Source organism: Sinocyclocheilus grahami, unplaced genomic scaffold (assembly GCF_001515645.1).
Source record: "Sinocyclocheilus grahami isolate Dianchi unplaced genomic scaffold, SAMN03320097.WGS_v1.1 scaffold1856.1, whole genome shotgun sequence".
Classification (NCBI taxonomy): Eukaryota; Metazoa; Chordata; class Actinopteri; order Cypriniformes; family Cyprinidae; genus Sinocyclocheilus; species Sinocyclocheilus grahami.
Genome location: NW_015507035.1, coordinates 81588 through 103147, shown reverse-complemented (window position 1 = coordinate 103147; position 21560 = coordinate 81588). Strand labels below are relative to the sequence as shown.

Sequence of the window (21560 nt, the reverse complement as noted above, 5' to 3'; positions counted from 1 at the left end):
GTCCCGACGCACCAGGTCTCTGATCCCCCTGGTACCATCTCAGCTCACACCGAGAGTTGAGTCTAATGTTCAGGCGGCTTTGTTTGCACTCAGACAAAAAGGGAAGAGAAGCCATGACAAATCTGCCAGATGTCTTTCGCCTCTGGAGCCTGGGCAGACAGTAAGGATGGAAACGACCTGTGGGTTTGACAAACTGGCCACGGTTTCTGGAAAGGCTCTTCAACCCAACAGTTATGTCGTCCAGTCTAATGGCAAGGCCTATGTGAGGAACCGTCGCCACCTTCTACAAGTACCTGAATCGTACTGTCCTACCATTACCATGTCTGTACCTATGATCTTTCCTGAACCACAAGCAAATCCAAGTGCCGTAGTGCCACATGCCACTTCAAAAAATGGATGTGATGTGCCGTCACCACAACACACTGACAGTTCCAAGCAAGAGGATCCAAACTCACAAGCTTCTCTGTTTGTCACTCGATCAGGAAGAGTCTCCAAGCCTAATTTAAGGTTCAAAGACTTTGTCACACACTGAGTGTTCACACAGCATGCCATGCTTATGATACATGGAGAATAAGTTATACGTTATTAGTGTTTATTTACATGCTGAACTATTTTACTTCTTTTCTTTGGTTTATGTTAGGTTATATAAAAAAAAGAATAATAAAAAAAAGAAAGATGTAGAACATGTGTGTGTGTCCCACATACATGTGTTTATGGGAGCTGCATGTTTAGAGATGGACATGTGGGGGCAGAGATGAGTAGAGGGAGAGGTTGGTTCTTATTCAGTGGTGGTTACACATTAAAAGGAGTTAATACAAAGTTATCACACGACTCCTCTATTTAGTGCACATTTACAAAATGGAAACACAAACATGAAATCTACATCCTGATTGGCTTTTCCCTCGGCCCAGTCCAGAATGAACTTCTGCACAGAGACAGTTTTTCCAATTCCAGCGATGCCTTTAGTAAGACCAGTCTTTATTTGGTCTTTCTCCTCTCTTCAGTTCTCCTCATATCCTGGTTCAGGTAAAGGATTAAAGATGTCATTGCAGTTGATTGGAGTGTCCTGTCCTGTAACTTTTCTCCATCTGCAGCACCTCATGTTCTTCATTCACTCCTTCACTCTCTCCCTCTATGATGTACAGCTGTGTGTAAATCCTGTTCAGGAGAGTTTGATTCTGTTGTAGTTTGATTCCCTCAAATAAGCTCTCATACTTGTTCTTCATGCTGGTCTTGTGCTGGTCTTTGACTCTCTGCAGATCATCATGCACTGGTTGATGAGAATCATGCTGCTGAGCTGCTTCTGTGTCATGATGACTGATTTGGTTCTGACTGTAGGAGGATGTGAAGGTCGGACAGGACACATATCTGATCTGGTCAGGTCTCCCACCATTGAAAAGACATTAAGCAGATCAGACAAAAACAAATATAAAAGACCTTTTTCAAAATAGAGAAAATATTTATATGTCTCTAATATTAAATTATCTTATTTGAAATCATACCACAACCACATTTAGAAAGTTTGATTGATAAGCTCATTTTAATCATAATAAATATGTTGTGGCCAACAGCTACTTCTTATTACTGCCAATATTACACTGATGCAGAAATCCCACTGTGTCCCTTAACTTTTGTGTAATTAGACACAAAGGGAATAGACATAGAGAAGCACACAAGAGCACTATTTAACAAAGCAGCTTCATTTAACAAACAACCTATTGAATTTTTCCTTTTCAGTTTTGTTTCTTAATATCATGATTTTCATTTTAGTGTTATATTGCTGATAAAAAAAAAGAGAACACAATTTCCATTTATTTTTCTGTCTAAAGAACTTTATTGCAGAAATAAACTAAAAAAGTATATTTCTCTCTTGTTATTTCTGTGTATACTCTTTGTTTTTGTGTTGATTGTCTCTTTCTACATGAATATACTCACACAGGATCAAAGGGCACCGCTTCATCACTGAGATCAGGGGGCTGCAGTGGAGAAGCTGCTCTCTTTCTCTTCCTGCTGATGGTACTGAGATATAGAAAGAGACAAAAAAAGAGAGAAATATTGTTTTTCTGCACATTATCAGTCTTAAAGGGGACCTTTAAGAGGGGGCCACTGCTATTGCTGGAGCATGAGCTCTTGAAGCTCTGCCCTCTTCTGAACAGAGGGCCGGTGCACCAGCTCATTTGCACTGAAAGAGACAAATGGATGCTCTGTGAGGCTGTTACTAGCCGAGTTCACGAATCATTGTCTAGGACAGGCACATGTGAAACTCTCAAAATGAAAACAGGGTGGAACAACACAATCTCCCGGTCTTCCACTGAAGATGCAAATTAAGCTATTTTGGAGCATTTTGGCTATATAAAAATGGTCAATAAGGGGTTGAAGACGGGCATCCAATATGCAAAACATGCAGATGAAAAGTGACGATTAAAACAGCGAACACATCTAAAATGTTACAGCACCTGAGGGATCAGAATCCAAAGATTCAGGCTCAGATAAAGGCAACAGTTTTGCAAACGCATTAAATATTACTTAACATCACTAAACATTACTTATAGCACGTTTCCCCATCCAATAATCACAATAAGCTTTGTGCTTTGTTAATTTTGTTATAATCAAGGTCTCAGCTTTAAAATTCTGTCAATTTTGTTAAACAATAATTTAAATTGATATAATCAATTGGCTCAGTACTAGGACCGTTACTTTTCACGATTTACATCTTACCCTTGGGAGATATCATCAGGAAACATGGTGTTAGCTTTCACTGTTATGCTGATGATACTCAGCTCTATATTTCTTAGTTACTTGACGAAACATACCAATTTGCAAATCTAAAGGAATGCATAGTTGATATAAAAAACTAGTAATTACTTACTGCTTATCTAAAAAATAGACGTGTTAATTATCGAACCAAAAACTTCTGCATGTAATGACCTAGAACACTGTCTAACACTTGATGGCTGCTCTGTCAATTTTTGTCATCAGTTAGGAACCTAGGCGTGCTATCTGATAGCAATCTTTCCTTTGAAAAACATGTTTCTAGCATTTGTACAACCAGATTTTTCCATCTTAAAAATATATCTAAATTATGACCTATGCTCTCAATGTCGAACGCAGAAACGTTAACTCATGCTTTCATGACCTCAAGGTTAGACTATTGTAACGCTTTATTGGGTGGTTGCTCTGCGCCATTAATAAACAAACTCCAGCTGGTTCAAAATGTAGCAGCTAGAGTTCTTACTAGAACCAGGAAGTATCACCATATTAGCCCGGTTCTGTCAACACTGCACTGGCTCCCCATTAAACATCATATACATTTTAAAATCTTGCTAATTACCTATAAAGCCCTGAATGGTTTAGCACCTCAGTATTTAAGTGAGCTCTTATTGCATTATAGTCCTTCACGTCCACTACGATCTCAAAACTCTGGCCATTTGATAAAACCTAGAATATCAAAATCAACTGCGGGCGGCAGATCCTTTTCCTATTTAGCGCACAAACTCTGGAACAATCTACCTAACACTGTTCGGGAGGCAGACACACTCTGTCAGTTTAAATCTAGATTAAAGGACCATCTCTTTAACCTGGCTTACGTTTTTCCAATTCCAGCGATGCCTTTAGTAAGACCAGTCTTTATTTGGTCTTTCTCCTCTCTTCAGTTCTCCTCATATCCTGGTTCAGGTAAAGGATTAAAGATGTCATTGCAGTTGATTGGAGTGTCCTGTCCTGTAACTTTTCTCCATCTGCAGCACCTCATGTTCTTCATTCACTCCTTCACTCTCTCCCTCTATGATGTACAGCTGTGTGTAAATCCTGTTCAGGAGAGTTTGATTCTGTTGTAGTTTGATTCCCTCAAATAATCTCTCATGCTTGTTCTTCATGCTGGTCTTGTGCTGGTCTTTGACTCTCTGCAGATCATCATGCACTGGTTGATGAGAATCATGCTGCTGAGCTGCTTCTGTGTCATGATGACTGATTTGGTTCTGACTGTAGGAGGATGTGAAGGTCGGACAGGACACATATCTGATCTGGTCAGGTCTCCCACCATTGAAAAGACATTAAGCAGATCAGACAAAAACAAATATAAAAGACCTTTTTCAAAATAGAGAAAATATTTATATGTCTCTAATATTAAATTATCTTATTTGAAATCATACCACAACCACATTTAGAAAGTTTGATTGATAAGCTCATTTTAATCATAATAAATATGTTGTGGCCAACAGCTACTTCTTATTACTGCCAATATTACACTGATGCAGAAATCCCACTGTGTCCCTTAACTTTTGTGTAATTAGACACAAAGGGAATAGACATAGAGAAGCACACAAGAGCACTATTTAACAAAGCAGCTTCATTTAACAAACAACCTATTGAATTTTTCCTTTTCAGTTTTGTTTCTTAATATCATGATTTTCATTTTAGTGTTATATTGCTGATAAAAAAAAAGAGAACACAATTTCCATTTATTTTTCTGTCTAAAGAACTTTATTGCAGAAATAAACTAAAAAAGTATATTTCTCTCTTGTTATTTCTGTGTATACTCTTTGTTTTTGTGTTGATTGTCTCTTTCTACATGAATATACTCACACAGGATCAAAGGGCACCGCTTCATCACTGAGATCAGGGGGCTGCAGTGGAGAAGCTGCTCTCTTTCTCTTCCTGCTGATGGTACTGAGATATAGAAAGAGACAAAAAAAGAGAGAAATATTGTTTTTCTGCACATTATCAGTCTTAAAGGGGACCTTTAAGAGGGGGCCACTGCTATTGCTGGAGCATGAGCTCTTGAAGCTCTGCCCTCTTCTGAACAGAGGGCCGGTGCACCAGCTCATTTGCACTGAAAGAGACAAATGGATGCTCTGTGAGGCTGTTACTAGCCGAGTTCACGAATCATTGTCTAGGACAGGCACATGTGAAACTCTCAAAATGAAAACAGGGTGGAACAACACAATCTCCCGGTCTTCCACTGAAGATGCAAATTAAGCTATTTTGGAGCATTTTGGCTATATAAAAATGGTCAATAAGGGGTTGAAGACGGGCATCCAATATGCAAAACATGCAGATGAAAAGTGACGATTAAAACAGCGAACACATCTAAAATGTTACAGCACCTGAGGGATCAGAATCCAAAGATTCAGGCTCAGATAAAGGCAACAGTTTTGCAAACGCATTAAATATTACTTAACATCACTAAACATTACTTATAGCACGTTTCCCCATCCAATAATCACAATAAGCTTTGTGCTTTGTTAATTTTGTTATAATCAAGGTCTCAGCTTTAAAATTCTGTCAATTTTGTTAAACAATAATTTAAATTGATATAATCAATTGGCTCAGTACTAGGACCGTTACTTTTCACGATTTACATCTTACCCTTGGGAGATATCATCAGGAAACATGGTGTTAGCTTTCACTGTTATGCTGATGATACTCAGCTCTATATTTCTTAGTTACTTGACGAAACATACCAATTTGCAAATCTAAAGGAATGCATAGTTGATATAAAAAACTAGTAATTACTTACTGCTTATCTAAAAAATAGACGTGTTAATTATCGAACCAAAAACTTCTGCATGTAATGACCTAGAACACTGTCTAACACTTGATGGCTGCTCTGTCAATTTTTGTCATCAGTTAGGAACCTAGGCGTGCTATCTGATAGCAATCTTTCCTTTGAAAAACATGTTTCTAGCATTTGTACAACCAGATTTTTCCATCTTAAAAATATATCTAAATTATGACCTATGCTCTCAATGTCGAACGCAGAAACGTTAACTCATGCTTTCATGACCTCAAGGTTAGACTATTGTAACGCTTTATTGGGTGGTTGCTCTGCGCCATTAATAAACAAACTCCAGCTGGTTCAAAATGTAGCAGCTAGAGTTCTTACTAGAACCAGGAAGTATCACCATATTAGCCCGGTTCTGTCAACACTGCACTGGCTCCCCATTAAACATCATATACATTTTAAAATCTTGCTAATTACCTATAAAGCCCTGAATGGTTTAGCACCTCAGTATTTAAGTGAGCTCTTATTGCATTATAGTCCTTCACGTCCACTACGATCTCAAAACTCTGGCCATTTGATAAAACCTAGAATATCAAAATCAACTGCGGGCGGCAGATCCTTTTCCTATTTAGCGCACAAACTCTGGAACAATCTACCTAACACTGTTCGGGAGGCAGACACACTCTGTCAGTTTAAATCTAGATTAAAGGACCATCTCTTTAACCTGGCTTACACATAATACACTATCGCATTTCTATAATTAAAATCTGTTAAAGCATTTTTAGGCTGCATTAATTAGGTCAGCCTGAACCAGGAACATTTCCCATACCACGCGATGTACTTGTTACATCATTAGAAGAATGGCATCTACGCTAATATTAGTCTGTTTCATTCTTATTCCGAGGTCACCGTAGCCACCCAAATCCAGACAGTAACCGGATCATATGGTCACTGTAGCCACCAGGATCCAGTACATATCCAGATCAGATGGTGGATCAGCACCTAGAGACGAGCTTGACAGCCTTGAATGTCCCCTGAAACAGATCCCCAGCGAAGACCTCGTCACCTAGACGGCCATTGGTTCAAGACCACGGGAACCAGATGAGTCCTCTGCACAATCTGACTTTGTTGCAGCCTAGAATTAAACTGCTGGTTTCGTCTGGCCAGAGGAGAACGACACTATTTTGACACTATTTCCCCATTTAATACTGTAAAGCTGCTTTGACACAATTTGCATTGTAAAAAGCGCTATATAAATAATAGTGACTTGACTTATTTTTCCATCTCGTCTTTTCATAATGAATATTAAAGTAGTGTTCAAGCACAGTGCTTTGTTTTTTTTTACAGTGGTAAGCTAGGAAACGCTATATCGATGCTGTTCCATAAGCTCTACCTTCTGTCTGAGAATGAATTTGCGTTCTCATTCAGATGGTCTGCTGTTTTTGTTTTGTTCAGGCATGTTTTATGTGGGATCATTTCACAAAGCTAGTCAGAATATATATATATATATATACTGTATGAAGAGTTTATTTGCAAAACAGATAACTCCATTTTTTAAAATTTTCAAAAATCATGTTTTTTCATTGTGCATTCCAATGAATCTCAATCAAACTGCAGTTAGGTTATTTTGATTAGGTTAAAAAATAACTTAAAAATACAGCTAACTAATACAATAAAAACGTATATGGGTAGTTGAAAAATAGGCAGTAAAAATGCTTTTTTTTGTAAAAGACCATTTTTGAAGAAGAAATGCACGTATATGTAGTGTGAAGACTGATCTTTGAGAAAATATAAAGGGTCACTTTTTCAATTCTTTCACTGTGTTTTTTCACATTTTTACTGAACTGTAACATAAATTTGTCCTGTGGTGTGACATAGCAAACATTAAGAAAAAATGTAATATACAAATAAAAAATTAATATACAAATAGCATGAGAGAGATTTCTCTTCTTTGTTAGACACTTATTTTCATATCGTGTTATGTATTTAATATAAAATTATATTATATTATATTACAAACAGAAATGTTATAATTTAAAAGGTTATTTAAAAACGGCAAAACTTTGCATTGTTGAGTGTTGATCATTATTATATTTAACAATAAATAGTAATTACATTTAAGTTTGGGCACTGTTTTTAATTGTAACCTAGTAATGTAAAAGGGCTCCCTGTAGTTTAAAGCATAAGCTGAGGTAGATTTTTATCACTAAGAAAATGTTAATTATAACTGAATTTATTTATAAAAGAGCAACTTGTTCAGTGAACCACTGTTTCATTTTTTTTTTAAAAGAAAAAATTATGTTTCGTTTTTCCCCTGCTGTATCGAAATCATACCGAACCGTGACATCAAAACCGAGGTACGTACCGAGCCATCATGTTAGTGTACCATTACACCTCTACTACGATGCTGGTATGGGGTCCAATACTGCACTCATGTACTCGTACTCATTAAAATGCCCCTATACTAAAAGCCGATACCACAAAGTGTGTGAACAGTGCTGTGTCCAGACAAAGAAACAACAGAGAGCAGAATAAAGTTATTAGAGATTAAGGATGTCTATAACGTACATGTATGTAATTAATATAATGGTAAACATTCGATATTCATGCCTGTATAGCTGATGTGTTTGAGCTGATAAGCAAAGCACACAGAGTGGATTGAGTGCACGGTGGCACAGATACAAGAGCTTGTCAAGCGAATATACCTTTCTTACAGACATCACTGGAAAGTTTGTAGTTCAGTCGGATGTGTCAAAAGCAAATAAGTAAAACAATGCACAAGTTACTTAAGTTAATTGACGGTAAGGAGAGAGAGAGAGAGAGAGAGTGCACTTCTGTTTCATGATCTTGATTGCTGTTTGCTCACTTAGCACACGAATCATTTGGATTAAAACTAAATATAAGCCAAACAAAAATTATAGGGGCATTCACTACAAACAACATTTATGTTAAACATCAAGCATACACAACTTTATATAAAGCAATTATATGCTAGTGAAACTAGCAGCCTGTACGTGTTTCTCTCATTCTGCACAAATACAAATGTGCACGCGCATCACGCATATTATGCTTACTTTCAATTTCATTATATGAGCGGCATTGGGATATAAGTCGCAGCATGTTTCAGAAGATAAAAAAATTTATTTATATTTTAGAAAATCTGTTCATCGCCATTACAAGATTTATGTATAATGTTCCCTTCATCGTTACAAGAAAGTGTCTTGTGATTACAGTACTGAGCCAGTACTGATTGCAAATGGCATGAAAATGCAGGTATCGCTACTCAGTATCGGCAAGTACTAAAAATAAAAGTACCATATCGGCCTCGTTCTGAAAAAATTGGTATTGGTGCATCCCTAATATATTATATACAATTTATATAGTAAGTTTCTTAGCATAGTTTTCTTTTCAGTGATCACGCAGGGTTGTTAGGAGTTTAACTAGTTCAATGACTCTGAGGAATCTTTTTTATTAATAAAATATTCAAAGAGAAGAACCAGCAGCATCATGTTTAAAAAAAAAATCACACCCAATGTCATGATACTCACATAGAGTCAAAGGTCACAGCAGGTCCATCACTGAGATCAGGGGGCAGACACATTAAGTTGTTACTCTCCATAGACACACAGTTGAATCCTGGAGATGTGTCAACAGGAGCCTCCTGCTCTCTCTCCTCATATGCACTCATTTCACAGGCTGTTTTCTGCTTCTCTTCTTTCTAGAAGAGAGACTGGATTTCAGGCCTGTATGTGGAAACAAAGAACACACAATGAAATCTGATACAACAGAGTTTCAGTTCTTGCTGGTGATTAGAAGTGAGAAAGCACATTGACCGAAGTGGCTGATAATGTTAAAATGTTTACCTTGATAAGACAGTAAGTCTGGCTGCATCCAAAATGGCATACTTTCCTACTATATACAGTAGGAAATAAGTACCTACCCAAGACAGTATGCAATTTTGGAAGCAGCCCACAAACACATCCACAATTTCACTCCTGTCTAAAAAGTATGACGTGTTTAACAGCACTGAGCATTGCAGCTAATCACAGACATGCCTCTTAAACACCAAACGCAAGATGTGTTTACGTCAGTCAGTGGCACATCCACTCAATACTAGTGCTGTCACGATTAGGGGTGCTCCGATCAGGATTTGAGGCCGATCTCCGATTGCCGATCACAGAAAGCAGTAACTGCCGATACCAATCACCGATACCGATCTTTTTTAAAGCCTTCTTTTTATCATTTATAACTATTTATAGTGATACTCCAATCAGGATTTTTAGACATTTATTCAGGGCCTGAATTTCATTTTTGAAAATGGGGGGGAATTCCCCTCTTAGGTGACTCTTGTGAGGGGAAGCAGCTTTCACACAGGAGTCCGCTACTGATCCGTGGCTGTTTACCACAAACATAACATTTATCCATTATTTTGATTTCAAATCCAAACATTGTCACTGAAAATGCTTTTTCAGCATTGCAATACTTTTTTTACACAGTACAGTAATACAATTTTCACAGACATGTTTAAACACAATAAATATAAGCAACACATTATTTATATATTAAGTTGCTCAAGCAAGTGGCAAAACATTCAAACTACTTTTCTTACATTGTCACAAACTTACCATTGACCGAAATAGTCAGCTCTACTGCCTTTTCTTTTGCATTGAAATCTTTATTACAAGCAATCCTGCTGTTCATAAAGAACTTTGGTTTCCTACCTCCACGAGTCTCATCTATTATTGCCTTGTTTATCTAAAAGTGCTCTTTCCCTTTAAACCTAGCCAAATGTGTTGACTGTGAAACAGTAGACTTTAATAATATGCATTTATGGTGTAATTACTACATTTTCGTGTCAATCCATGTTCATATTTACTGCAAAAAATGCGCTGTTACTTTAATTCAGTGCTTGCAGCGCAGCAAAAATAGACTCGGTGCGGAAACAATCTCTGCACTGCTGCAGACGCACCGCTACTGGAATGCACTGCCGGACAGCAACCGTGTGCATTTATTAATCTGTTAACATAAGCATGGAAAAAATACGCACCACATTCGCACTGCAAATGGAGTAATGTGAACCTGGCATTATGTGTGTGCGCTGCGAGTGTGCATGAGAGCGCGCGAGCGCTGAATGGTTAAACACTGGCCAGAATTAAAAAGTAATGCAATTTATAAACCAATTTATAGTACCTCACCTTCAGCATTATAAATTATTTCACCTGCGCCGTATAGAGACTGAGACGGTGCCGCTGCATGTCATGCCAAACCTCTCACGGCAGCGTCATCAGCTTGAGATCGGTGAAAACCGCCGATCAATCATCCCAAAGCAATTATCGGCCGATAGTGATCGGTAGCCGATCAATCGGAGCAACCCTAGTCACGATACCAAAACTTTGGCTTCGATATGATACCTGACTAAAATATCTCGATACTACTACTGAACCGATACTACAACAAAAACATAAAACAACAGGAAAAGTAACTGAATAGCCTAATCAATGTTCCACATGGACCTTGTATTTATTTTACCTGTTAATAAAAAAAGAAAACTTTCACTTGACCATTGTGTGCCTGCCCTGCTTTTTTGAGCATTTCATCCCTTTAAAAAAAAATTTGCATGCCGTTGGCTATCGGTATAGCCTCGTGGTTAGTGCTCCTAAATGTAGCGCAACTGCGCTTGCAGCGACCCGTGCTCGTTACCCGATTTGTGGTCCAATGCTTTCCTGTCTCCTCTTTACTGCCCGATCACATTAAAAAGCCCATATATTGAACTTTAAAAAAAAGAAACCACATGCCAGTGCCACTACACAGGACTATGGTGAGCAACTACTGAGTCTACAGGCATGAATAGATCTCTGCAACATTGGTAAGCTAGCTAAAAGGATAAAACCAAACTAGACTGTTATTACTGACCTCAACTGCCCCATCAAACTCAGATGGTGAAAAACTGTCACAAAATAAATCACACTCTTTTGACTTATATTTGAGGGCATGAGCTAGGGGTGGGAAATATTACCATAATCTATTTATATCATGATACAGTCAATTTTCTTATTTTATCTTTTCTTTTTCTATTTGTTATTAATAATAGAAACATAGATGCAAGTTACAAACAAAAGCACAAATAGAATAAAACGGACACACATGAAATAAACTGTTTTTAGGTAAAGTAGGTCTATTTAAATGTAGCATTCAAGCAAGAGATGATACAAAAATTTAATAAAGTAATATGTCAGCCGCACCACAAGGATACGAGGTTTTCGTTCAAATCAAAGCATAGAAAGCATATCCGTGTGGTGCAGCTGACACAGAACAGTATACGCTATTTGCATCCAGCGGATATTCTCCAAAATGGCACTACGCTGACACAGAGGAGACAAATTGTTGAATAAAGTCATTATTTTTATTTTCTTTGTGTACAAAAAGTATTCTCGTCACTTCATAACAGTCAGATGGAACCACTGATGGCAGATGGACTATTCTGACGATGCTTTTCATACTTTTCTGGGCCTTGACAGTGTTATTGACTTGGCAGTCAATAGGACAGTCACAAGCCTCCGGTTTTCATCCAAAATATCTTAAATTGTGTTCCGAAGACGAACAAAGCTTTTACAGGTTTGGAACAACATGGGGGTAAGTGATTAAAGACAAAATTTTCATTTTGGGGTGGAGTAACCCTTTAATATCCTAATGATTTTTGGCATAAAAGAAACATTTATAATTTTGGCCCATACAATGTATTTTTGGCTTTTGCTACAAATATACCCGTGCTACTTAAGACTGGTTTTGTGGTCCAGGGTCACATATTGTCTGTGATTATGCATGCGGCTTTGCATAGCTTGTTAGTGAACTATGGCTCTGTGTACTAAATGCTGTTCCATCTGAAAGCACGCACGTGCTAACCAGGATGCACTATGGGAAGAAGGCAAGCCGGTGGAGGCAGTGTGCCAGTGTGGCAATATTCTGCTGGGAAACCTTGGGGTCCTGCCATCCGTGTGGATGTTACTTTGACACGCACCACCTACCTAAGCATTGTTGCAGACCATTTACACCCTTTCATGGAAATGGTATTCCCTGGTGGCTGTGGCATCTTTCAGCAGGATAAATTGCCCTGCCACAAAGCAAAAATGGTTCAGGAATGGTTTGAGGAGCACAACAATGAGTTTGAGGTGTTGACTTGGCATCCAAATTCCCCAGATCTCAATCCAATAGGACTTAAAAGGATCTGCTGCTAACATCTTGGTGCCAGATACCACAGCACACCTTCAGGGGTCTAGTGAGGTCCATGGCTCGACAGGTCAGGGCTTTTTTTACAGCAAAAATGGGACCAACACAATATTAGGAAGTTGGTCATAATGTTATGCCTGATCGGTGTAAATCTGCATTGTTAATCCTTTCAATCTTTTATTAAAAAAATTCACAAAAATCTAAGCTTTCATTGAACTAAAACAATTGAAAATGGGGGAAAATCTCATTACAAAATAAATGTTTTTCTCAAATACATGCTGGCCACAATTATTGACACCCCTAGAAATTATTATAAGTAAAACATCTCTGAAGTATATTCCCATTCGTAGTTACCATTTTTAGCACACCAGTGTGATTATGAACATGAAATTATACAGCCATGGCTTCCTGTTCACAGGAATATAAATATGAGGGAAAACAAAGGCCAAATTCCCTTAATCATCCATCACAATGAATAAAATCAAAGAACATATTTCTGGTGTGCAGCAAAAGATAGTTGAGCTTCACAAATTAGAAATTGGATTTGCGAAATGATAAAATTCCCATTTCAACCTTCAGGGCAATAATTAAGAATGTCCCATCAACAGAAAATATTACGAATCTGCCTGGAAGAGGACGTGTGTCTATATCGTCCTAATGCACAGTGTGGAGGAGAGTTTACTTGTGTTTAGTTGAAAAAAAAGTTGAGCCTCATTGTCAGAAAACCTTTGAAAAAATATCAAACAGCACCTACATCACCACATGTTGTTTGGGAGGGTTTCCAGAAAGAAAGAAAAGAAAATGCTCTCATTCAAAAACAAACTCCAGCATACAGTATTCAGTTGTCGGACACTACTGTAACTTCAAAAATACCCCATGTGTATAATGAAATATACTGCTGTACCTTTAATGTTGTGGACCTATTTTTCTGCCGGAGGTGCCGGAGGTCCCGGACGTCTTATTTAGATGCATGGCATCCTGGATTCTATCAAATAACAACGGATAAAAAAATCAAAACCTGACTGCATCTGCTAGAAATCTTATAATGGGCCATGTTTGGATCTTCCAACAGGACAATGATCCAAAAACAAACATCAAAATCAACACAAAAATGTGTCACTGAGCATAAAATGAAGCTGCTGTCATGGCCGTCCCAGTCCTCTGACCTGAACCATGTAGAAAATGAGTGTGGTGATGAACTGAAGAGAAAGAAGCGCCAACATGGAGCTGTGAATCTGAAGGATCTGGAGTGATTCTGTATGAAGGAATGGTCTCTGATCTCTTGTCAGGTGTTCTCCAACCTCATCAGGCATTATAGTAGAGACTCAGAGCTGTCATCTTGGCAAATGGAGGTTTCAAAAAGTATTGAATAAAAGGGTGTCAATAATTGTGGCCAACGTGTATTTGTGAAAAACCTTTAATTTCATAATGAGATTTTTCCCCCCCATTTTCAATTGATTTAGTTCAATGAAAGGTTAGATTTTTGTGAATTTTTTTTAATAAAAAGGTCAAAAGAATTAACAATGCAGATGTATTTTACAGGCTTTTTTGTTCACATTTACCAAGGGTGTCAATAATTCTGTCCACCACTGTATGTATGTAACCCTGAAGCATTTTTACTTAGTTACTGCACTTAATTAGATTTTTCAAGCATTTTATCTGAAATATTTTTATTTTGAGAAACTTTTACTTCACTACATTCCTAATATTACACTCTAAAAAATGCTGGGTTGTTTTAACCCATCTTTGGGTCAAATATGGACTAACCCAACTGTTGGGTTGAAAATGTAATTGAAATATTTAACCCAACAGTTGGGTTAGTCCATATTTGACCCAAAGTTGGGTTAAAATAACCCAGCATTTTTTTAGAGTGTAGACTTTTTATTCCATTACATTCCCTAAAAACGCTGTTGCTTGTTAATTGAACTGGAGAAATCGTCACCCATTCCGAGATGTGACAGCGGTGTCCGATTTATGAACAGGCTGTTAAATTGGTTCACTAATCGGTTCATTCACGAACTGGACTGATCGCTGATTCAATGATCCAGGCAGAGCTAGTATCCAGTGAATTCACAAGTCTGACTCAGAATGTGTCAAGAACAGATATCCTTGGAGCTTGAGTGTGCACACAACTGATGGCATGAAAAGTAATTTACTAACGGCGAATTTTAGGATTAATTATTTTAAATGAAAATCATATGACTGTCAACTGTCTGTGAACTAAATCTTCTGTTAATGAGTTAGCGATTTATCAACACTATATGAAATGCTTGAATGGTGGCAATTCCACATGTGTATCACTGTCTGAAAACAAAACAAAACACCTAAACATAATATTAAGATAACACAAATTAATGCCCATGCATCTTCAAATAATATAAAACTAGTCAGTTTTACAAATAGCGTTTTTTTTTTTTCAATGTCACAGCCATTTTGGCCAATGTGAGGTCTGTTTTTATATTGTTTGTCAACACACATTTTGTTTTTCTTAATTTTTTTAATAGGCTACTATATGTTATATATGTTTCTGCATCTACTAACCTTCCTTATTGACTAGTGCTGGCTACTTGACAATTCATAATAATTCATAATGATGTCCAACCCAGCAACCACCCCCCAGGTATTCTGAGCAATAGAATTAGCCTATATGAACTAAATAATATACCTTTTTAAATATAAAAGTATATAAGTAAATCAAATGACAAAAATCATTTTCTTTTTACTTTTAATCCTTAAGTACATTAAAAATCAAATACTTTTACTCGAGTAAAACTGAAAGGGAGTACTTAATACTTTTACTTGAGTAATATTTTATCGGGGTATAAAATATTATACCCTAATAACGAATGTCTGTAAAAACTAAATGTCTTTACTTTTACTCAAGTACATGATTTGTTGTTCGTCCACCACTAGTTTCCAAGCTGGTTTGGCGTGAGTGACAGAATATAACGGGCATTTGCGCTAATGTCAAAGGAAAATATATGCGTTTGATTGGGATTAAAGAGACAGACATGGAAAATGTGTGAGAGATGGAAGTAAGTCAGGCCTAGAATTGGGAACTGTCCTAGCCATGCTGCTCTTCTCTTGGCTATCAGGAGAGTAACGAACATCTTTAACGTGTTTGAGTTCAACTTATGGTCTGTTTAGACGCAAAATGTCTGCTGTGAAAAGTTTTAACGAATTTACTGTAACGTGAAGATTGGCCCTGTCCCAAATGACACCCTAAACCCTCGCGGTCTTGCTCGGAGTCTGCACTTTCGTGCCTTCTTTTTCTTCTTTTTGTTAAATGGCCGTTCACTCCTTATGAGTATTGCCGCCACCTACTGTATATCTTTCTGCACATGGGTGATGAATCTGTACTGAATGGGAATTTTTTTTTTTTGTAATGCCCCACCCAAATCATTGCTTCTTCCTTTCTGTGTCTTCCATAAAACAGTTTTTTCCAAATTACAGTCGGAGTCCTATTTGGCTTAATCTGTTCTACCCACTGCAATCCTACTATTATAGCAGTTAATTATGTAGAATATACGGACATTTGTCACTTAACCTTAAACTTATTTTCATCTTAAATCTTGAAATGTACACTCCTGTGCACTATGTATAAGAAAAATATGTCTTACTTTCTTTATTGTGTAATAGGGTCCGATCGCCAACACTTGAGAGAATCATTTTATAAAGTCGAAAATGTTCACCATTAATGATTTGAATAATGTTTAAATAATGTGAGACTCAATTTCCACTGTTAAACAAACTTCTGTTTCAAACTAGCTGCTGTACCTGAAAATATTAAATAAATCACTTGTTGCACAGGACAGAATGTTCTACATCAGTGGTTCCCAGACTGTTTAGGGTGGAGTACCCCCTGAGACATTTCTGTGTACCCCCTCTTTTCCACTTAGACTGCACCTTTTCCATTAAAGGACCATATTTGCCCCCTAAATTGACTTTCCAATGAATTTTTTATCTTTATAAAATAGAATATTAATGTTTAAAAAAAAGTTTAATAGATTAATAATATGCAATGATGATAAAAAAGTGAAAAGTGATTCTTTTAAAAACTAAAACCGCCAGTAGGTGGAAGTGGGGGGGACACAAACGTGATTTTGAAAAGTGGGGGGACATGTCCCCCCTGTCCCCAGTGGAAATTAAGCCCCTGCCGATACCCCATTTAATGGCATGTTGGGACAGATTTTTTTCATTCTCCAGACCACAATCCTTGACCCACTGTTCATTCTTCCAACAAAAACTATTCCCTCCATTCTTTTTATATTCCCAACAATCATTTAAAATTGTGCGTGATTCTTATTACTACCCTGTAAATTAACCCAATACATCATTGCAAGCTTTTCTCTTCTTAAATCTAATGGCATCTTCCCCATTTCGACCCTGATGGCATCTAGAGGAGTTGGCCTTATTTCTCCACAGCAGATTCTAAGTGCTCTAGACTGTATGTTATCCAGTTTCTTTAATTCAGATTTTGCTGCAGCACCACAATACATCATTGCAAGCTTTTCTCTTCTTAAATCTAATGGCATCTTCCCCATTTCGACCCTGATGGCATCTAGAGGAGTTGGCCTTATTTCTCCACAGCAGATTCTAAGTGCTCTAGACTGTATGTTATCCAGTTTCTTTAATTCAGATTTTGCTGCAGCACCATACCCTGCACACCCATATACTAGACCGTATTAAGGCTTGATATACATGTAACAGTGCACTTCTCCTTGCTCCCCATACATACTTAGCTGTTGAAGTTATGCAATTTATTACTTCTTTGCATTTGTTTTCAGTTTTCTTAATATGTCTCTTCCAAGTAAATTTTTCATCAAAGATTAATCCAATATATTTGAACTCTGTCACTCTTTCTAACCTAACAAATTGATCATACAATTTAATTTGTTCCATCTTCTTTTTCTTTGTAAAAACCATATATTGACTCTTTGATACTGAAAACGTCAATCCCCAATCTACTGACCACCTTTCAACTTCAATTATTGATTCTTGTATTCCTTTAACTACATTTCCTAAATTCCTACCTCTTTTCCATACTGCACCATCATCTGCATATAATGCCTTCCCAATGCTTGGTTTAACTCTTTCAAATATATCATTAATCATTACATTAAATAAAGTGACTTAAAGGCAGAGTAAGGGATTTCTGGTAGCCAATGTTGATATTTGAAATCACCAAAACAAACACGCCCCTACCCCAAAAGGATCTTGCCCCTATTTTGATAGTTCCGCCCCCACATATACGTACGCAACCCAGGCAACGATTAGTTCTGTGAAACAAAGCAAAACCAAAGTTACACCGTGTCTACGGACGTGAGCGGCGCGGCGCAACAAATTCTATTTATGACGTGCTGACACAAATTTCAAATGGTTTTCAACGGTTGTTTGATCGCGTCCAGTGTAGGCAGACTTTAGCTGTTGTAGACACGGTGTTACTCACCTATCGAGAAGAAACAAAGCAACCTCGGCGTCCGATCGTAGACCTCCGCTCCTTGAGTTCTCTCCTTTCAAACTTTCAAAAGCATGTCTGGCTAAATCAATCAATCAATCAATAATAATAAACAACAAGGCAACTGCGCAGGCAATCGGCAAGGCCATGGACAGTCTAGTGGTGGTTGAGAGCCAACTTCGGCTGAATTTGACTGAGATCAGGGACGCTGACAAGGTCGCCTTCCTTGACTCTCCGGTCTCTCCCAAGGGACTGTTTGGCCCAGCCATAGATGGGTTTGCTGAGTGTTTCACAGTGGCACAGAAGACCTCACAGGCGCTGCAACTCTTCTTGACGAAGTGCTCTAATTTAGTGGCTGGTTCAAGTCACCAGAAGTCCCCAGCCAGCCAGCAGCCTGCAAAATCACCACTGTCTCAGCCTCGGCCTTAGTCTCAGCCTCAGACGCCCACGGACCATTGGTTGAACTTCTGATGCATACAGCACACAAAATTGGAAACACTTCAGGAGTTTGAAAAGTAGACATGGGATTGTTTGAATTATACAGGATTTGAATTATTCAGATGGCAAAGCAGTACCTGTTTCTGAAGCATCAAGGTCTAGAATGACGTTGGACCCTGAGCCTCAAAAGCCATCCTGATCCATTTGCAGAGAGGCAGAAGAGAGGGTCAGTTCTCGTCAAGGCTGGAACTCCCTCGAAGAAAGCTTGCACTCACTCTCCGTCCCTTCGTTCAACACAGAGCGACGGAAGCTCTTTTCAGCTCTGGGCCCGTCCTGACAGTTCAGCGCGTGCCCAAGCAAACTTCCACTATGATACTGGACCCACACATTTACAAAAGGAGCATTTCTCCTCTCCTCATTATCATGAATGTCAGTTCCCCGCCATCATGCGGCGAACTCTCATTCGAAAAGTTACCATATTGTAACTTCTAAAAACCATAGAACGAGGTTACTTTCTTCAGTTCACTCGCAGGCCGCCTTGCTTCAGAGGTAATATTCACACTTCGGTTCAGGACAACAAAGCTCACGTTCTTCAGTCCAAAGTATAGACATTGCTTGCAAAAAGAGCCATAGAAGTGGTTCCTCTAGCGAACAGCGAGTCAGGCTTCTACAGCCCCTACTTCCTCGTTCCCAAGAAAGATGGCGGGCTCAGACCTATTCTCGATCTCAGACATCTTAATTGCTCGCTCATGCAACGGCCGTTCAAGATGTTAACTTTGAAACAGTTCCTCATGCAAGTATGTCCCGAGTTCTGGTTTCTGTCTGTGGATCTGAAAGATGCATACTTTCATAATCCAATTAGCCCCTCATCACAGACCGTTCTTGAGATTCGCCTTCGAGGGAGTGGCCTATCAATACACAGTCCTGCCATTTGGGCTGTCCCTTGCCCTTCACACTTTTACCAAGTACATGGACGTGGCTCTTTCCCCTCTGACAGATGGGAATCCACATTCTGAATAACCTTGACACTTGGCTGGATCAGAACGGGAACTCAGTGCTCACAGGTCGTGGCTGCTCAGCCAGCTACAGCGTCTTGGGTTGAAAATCAATTTGACCAAGAGCTCTTTGTCTCCCATACAGCGAGTGGTCTTTCTGAGGACAAGTATAGACTCTACTCAGACGAGAGCATGGATTACGCCAGAACGCTCCCTGATCTTTCAGAGGCAAGCGGCATCATTCAGGCTAGGGACTTCTCGTCCCCTCAGATGTTTCCAGAGGTTTTCTGGCCACTTACTTTGCGATTCCTCTGGGCCTGCTCAATATGCGGCCCCTCCAATACTAGCTGAAATTCCAAGTCCCGTCCAACGTCTGGCACATGGGCCGGTTTTATGTCAGGGTAACCCACCGCTGCATCAGAGCCGTGGCCCCTTGGAAAACTTCTCGCCTGTTGCAGGCTGAGATCAGTAGTGATCGAAGTGGAGCCACGTCCTGCCCACACTCCCGCAGAATTGATCGTAAGCTCCTGTAGATCTCCTCCTGTAGATCCTGAAAAAGTCCGTTGGCGCCTCAGTTCGCTCAGAGAAGCTGTCAATCTCAGCTATAAATCATGACGTCACACTCCCATTTTTATAGCTGCACATATCTAACTTAGGGTGACCATACGTACCATTTTCCCAGGACGCGTCCTGGCCAGGATTTGTTTTGGCTTTGTTTTCCTGATTTCATGCTTGCTGAAGGTAATGATCGAAAAGTAGTTTGACCAATAACATGCAAGCATTGTACATAATGGACCAATCATGGCGTGTGAGAAGGTGGAATCTACGGTCAAAGCGATGCAATTACGCGTACATATTAGGTGTGTTCGACTTAAAAGCAGTGCGGCTCAGACCGATCAGTGTTTGACATCAAAGTACCTCGAGAGCGTTTCGAAAGCATAACCGTCTGTATGGTACTTTGATGTTATACACCGATCGGTCTGCACACGCAAACAAAGCCAAAACCTAGATATTTTAGGCAATATAGAAATCCTGGCCAGGACACGTCCTGGGAAAATGGAACGTATGGTCACCCTAACTAACTAAATTATTAGGCAGGGCCCTATTTCCCCTTACCTTTTTCTTCTCGCAGCTCAGATTCTTTGTTCTCATATAAAGCCCAGTAGTTTAAAAGGGGTAAACTATTGCTGGAAGAGAGGTGATTATCAGTCAGCTTGCTGATGACACAACCCCCCCTTTTTTTTTAAAGATGATAGGCAGATTCCACTTGCTATAAATATTATTGATTCATTTTCTAAAGCCGCAGGTTTATACTTAAATATTAAAAAGTCTGAGCTTTTTTCCATTAAAGACTGTAAGGAATCCTTTGTCCATAATATTCCAGTGAAATAAAAAAATTGCTATCCAGGTGTTTTAATTGTTAAGGATCAGAAAGAAAGATATACTCTTAATTATCAACCCCTTTATTGATAAAACACAGAAAAGATTTAACTAGTAGCTACAAAAGGATCTGTCTTTGAGAGCTAGGGAACAATCTAAAAGAAAACAGCTTTATGTAGTGAATCTGATATTGCTTCTTGCTAAATTCCACATCCACAGATGCAAATATTCAAACTCCAGAGTCCAGACCTCCCTCTTTTGTTTTCATAAAATAATTTGAATTGATCCAGTTGTCTAAGAACAAAAACGTTTTCAAAACTGTATCTGTCTGTAACTCCTTTGCTATCTTTAAATGACAAGTAAGTCTCAATTTTGTTTTTCAGTTTGAAATGTATTAAACACCCCCTTTTTCTTCTTTATTTGTAAAAAATAAAAAAAAGACCTAAACCAAACTTATTTAAAAAACGAACACTTGCACTTAGCGTGATAAAACTACATAAAATGGCAAATATATATATATATATACTATATATATATACTATATATATATATATATATA

The 21560-nt window shown here is 38.4% G+C and overlaps 1 protein-coding gene across 1 annotated transcript; it reads right to left on the bottom strand.

Moving 5' to 3' along the window:
- Positions 1–1043: 1043 nt before the first annotated feature.
- LOC107573051 (uncharacterized) lies at positions 1044–16003 on the bottom strand. The gene is made up of 6 exons (XM_016259488.1): positions 15917–16003; positions 9052–9246; positions 4585–4668; positions 3700–4041; positions 1936–2019; positions 1044–1383 (listed from the first exon to the last, which is right to left on the bottom strand). Exons 2-6 carry the CDS (start codon positions 9189–9191, stop codon positions 1044–1046), a joined length of 990 nt encoding a protein of 329 aa, XP_016114974.1. The 5' UTR covers positions 9192–9246; positions 15917–16003.
- Positions 16004–21560: the final 5557 nt, after the last annotated feature.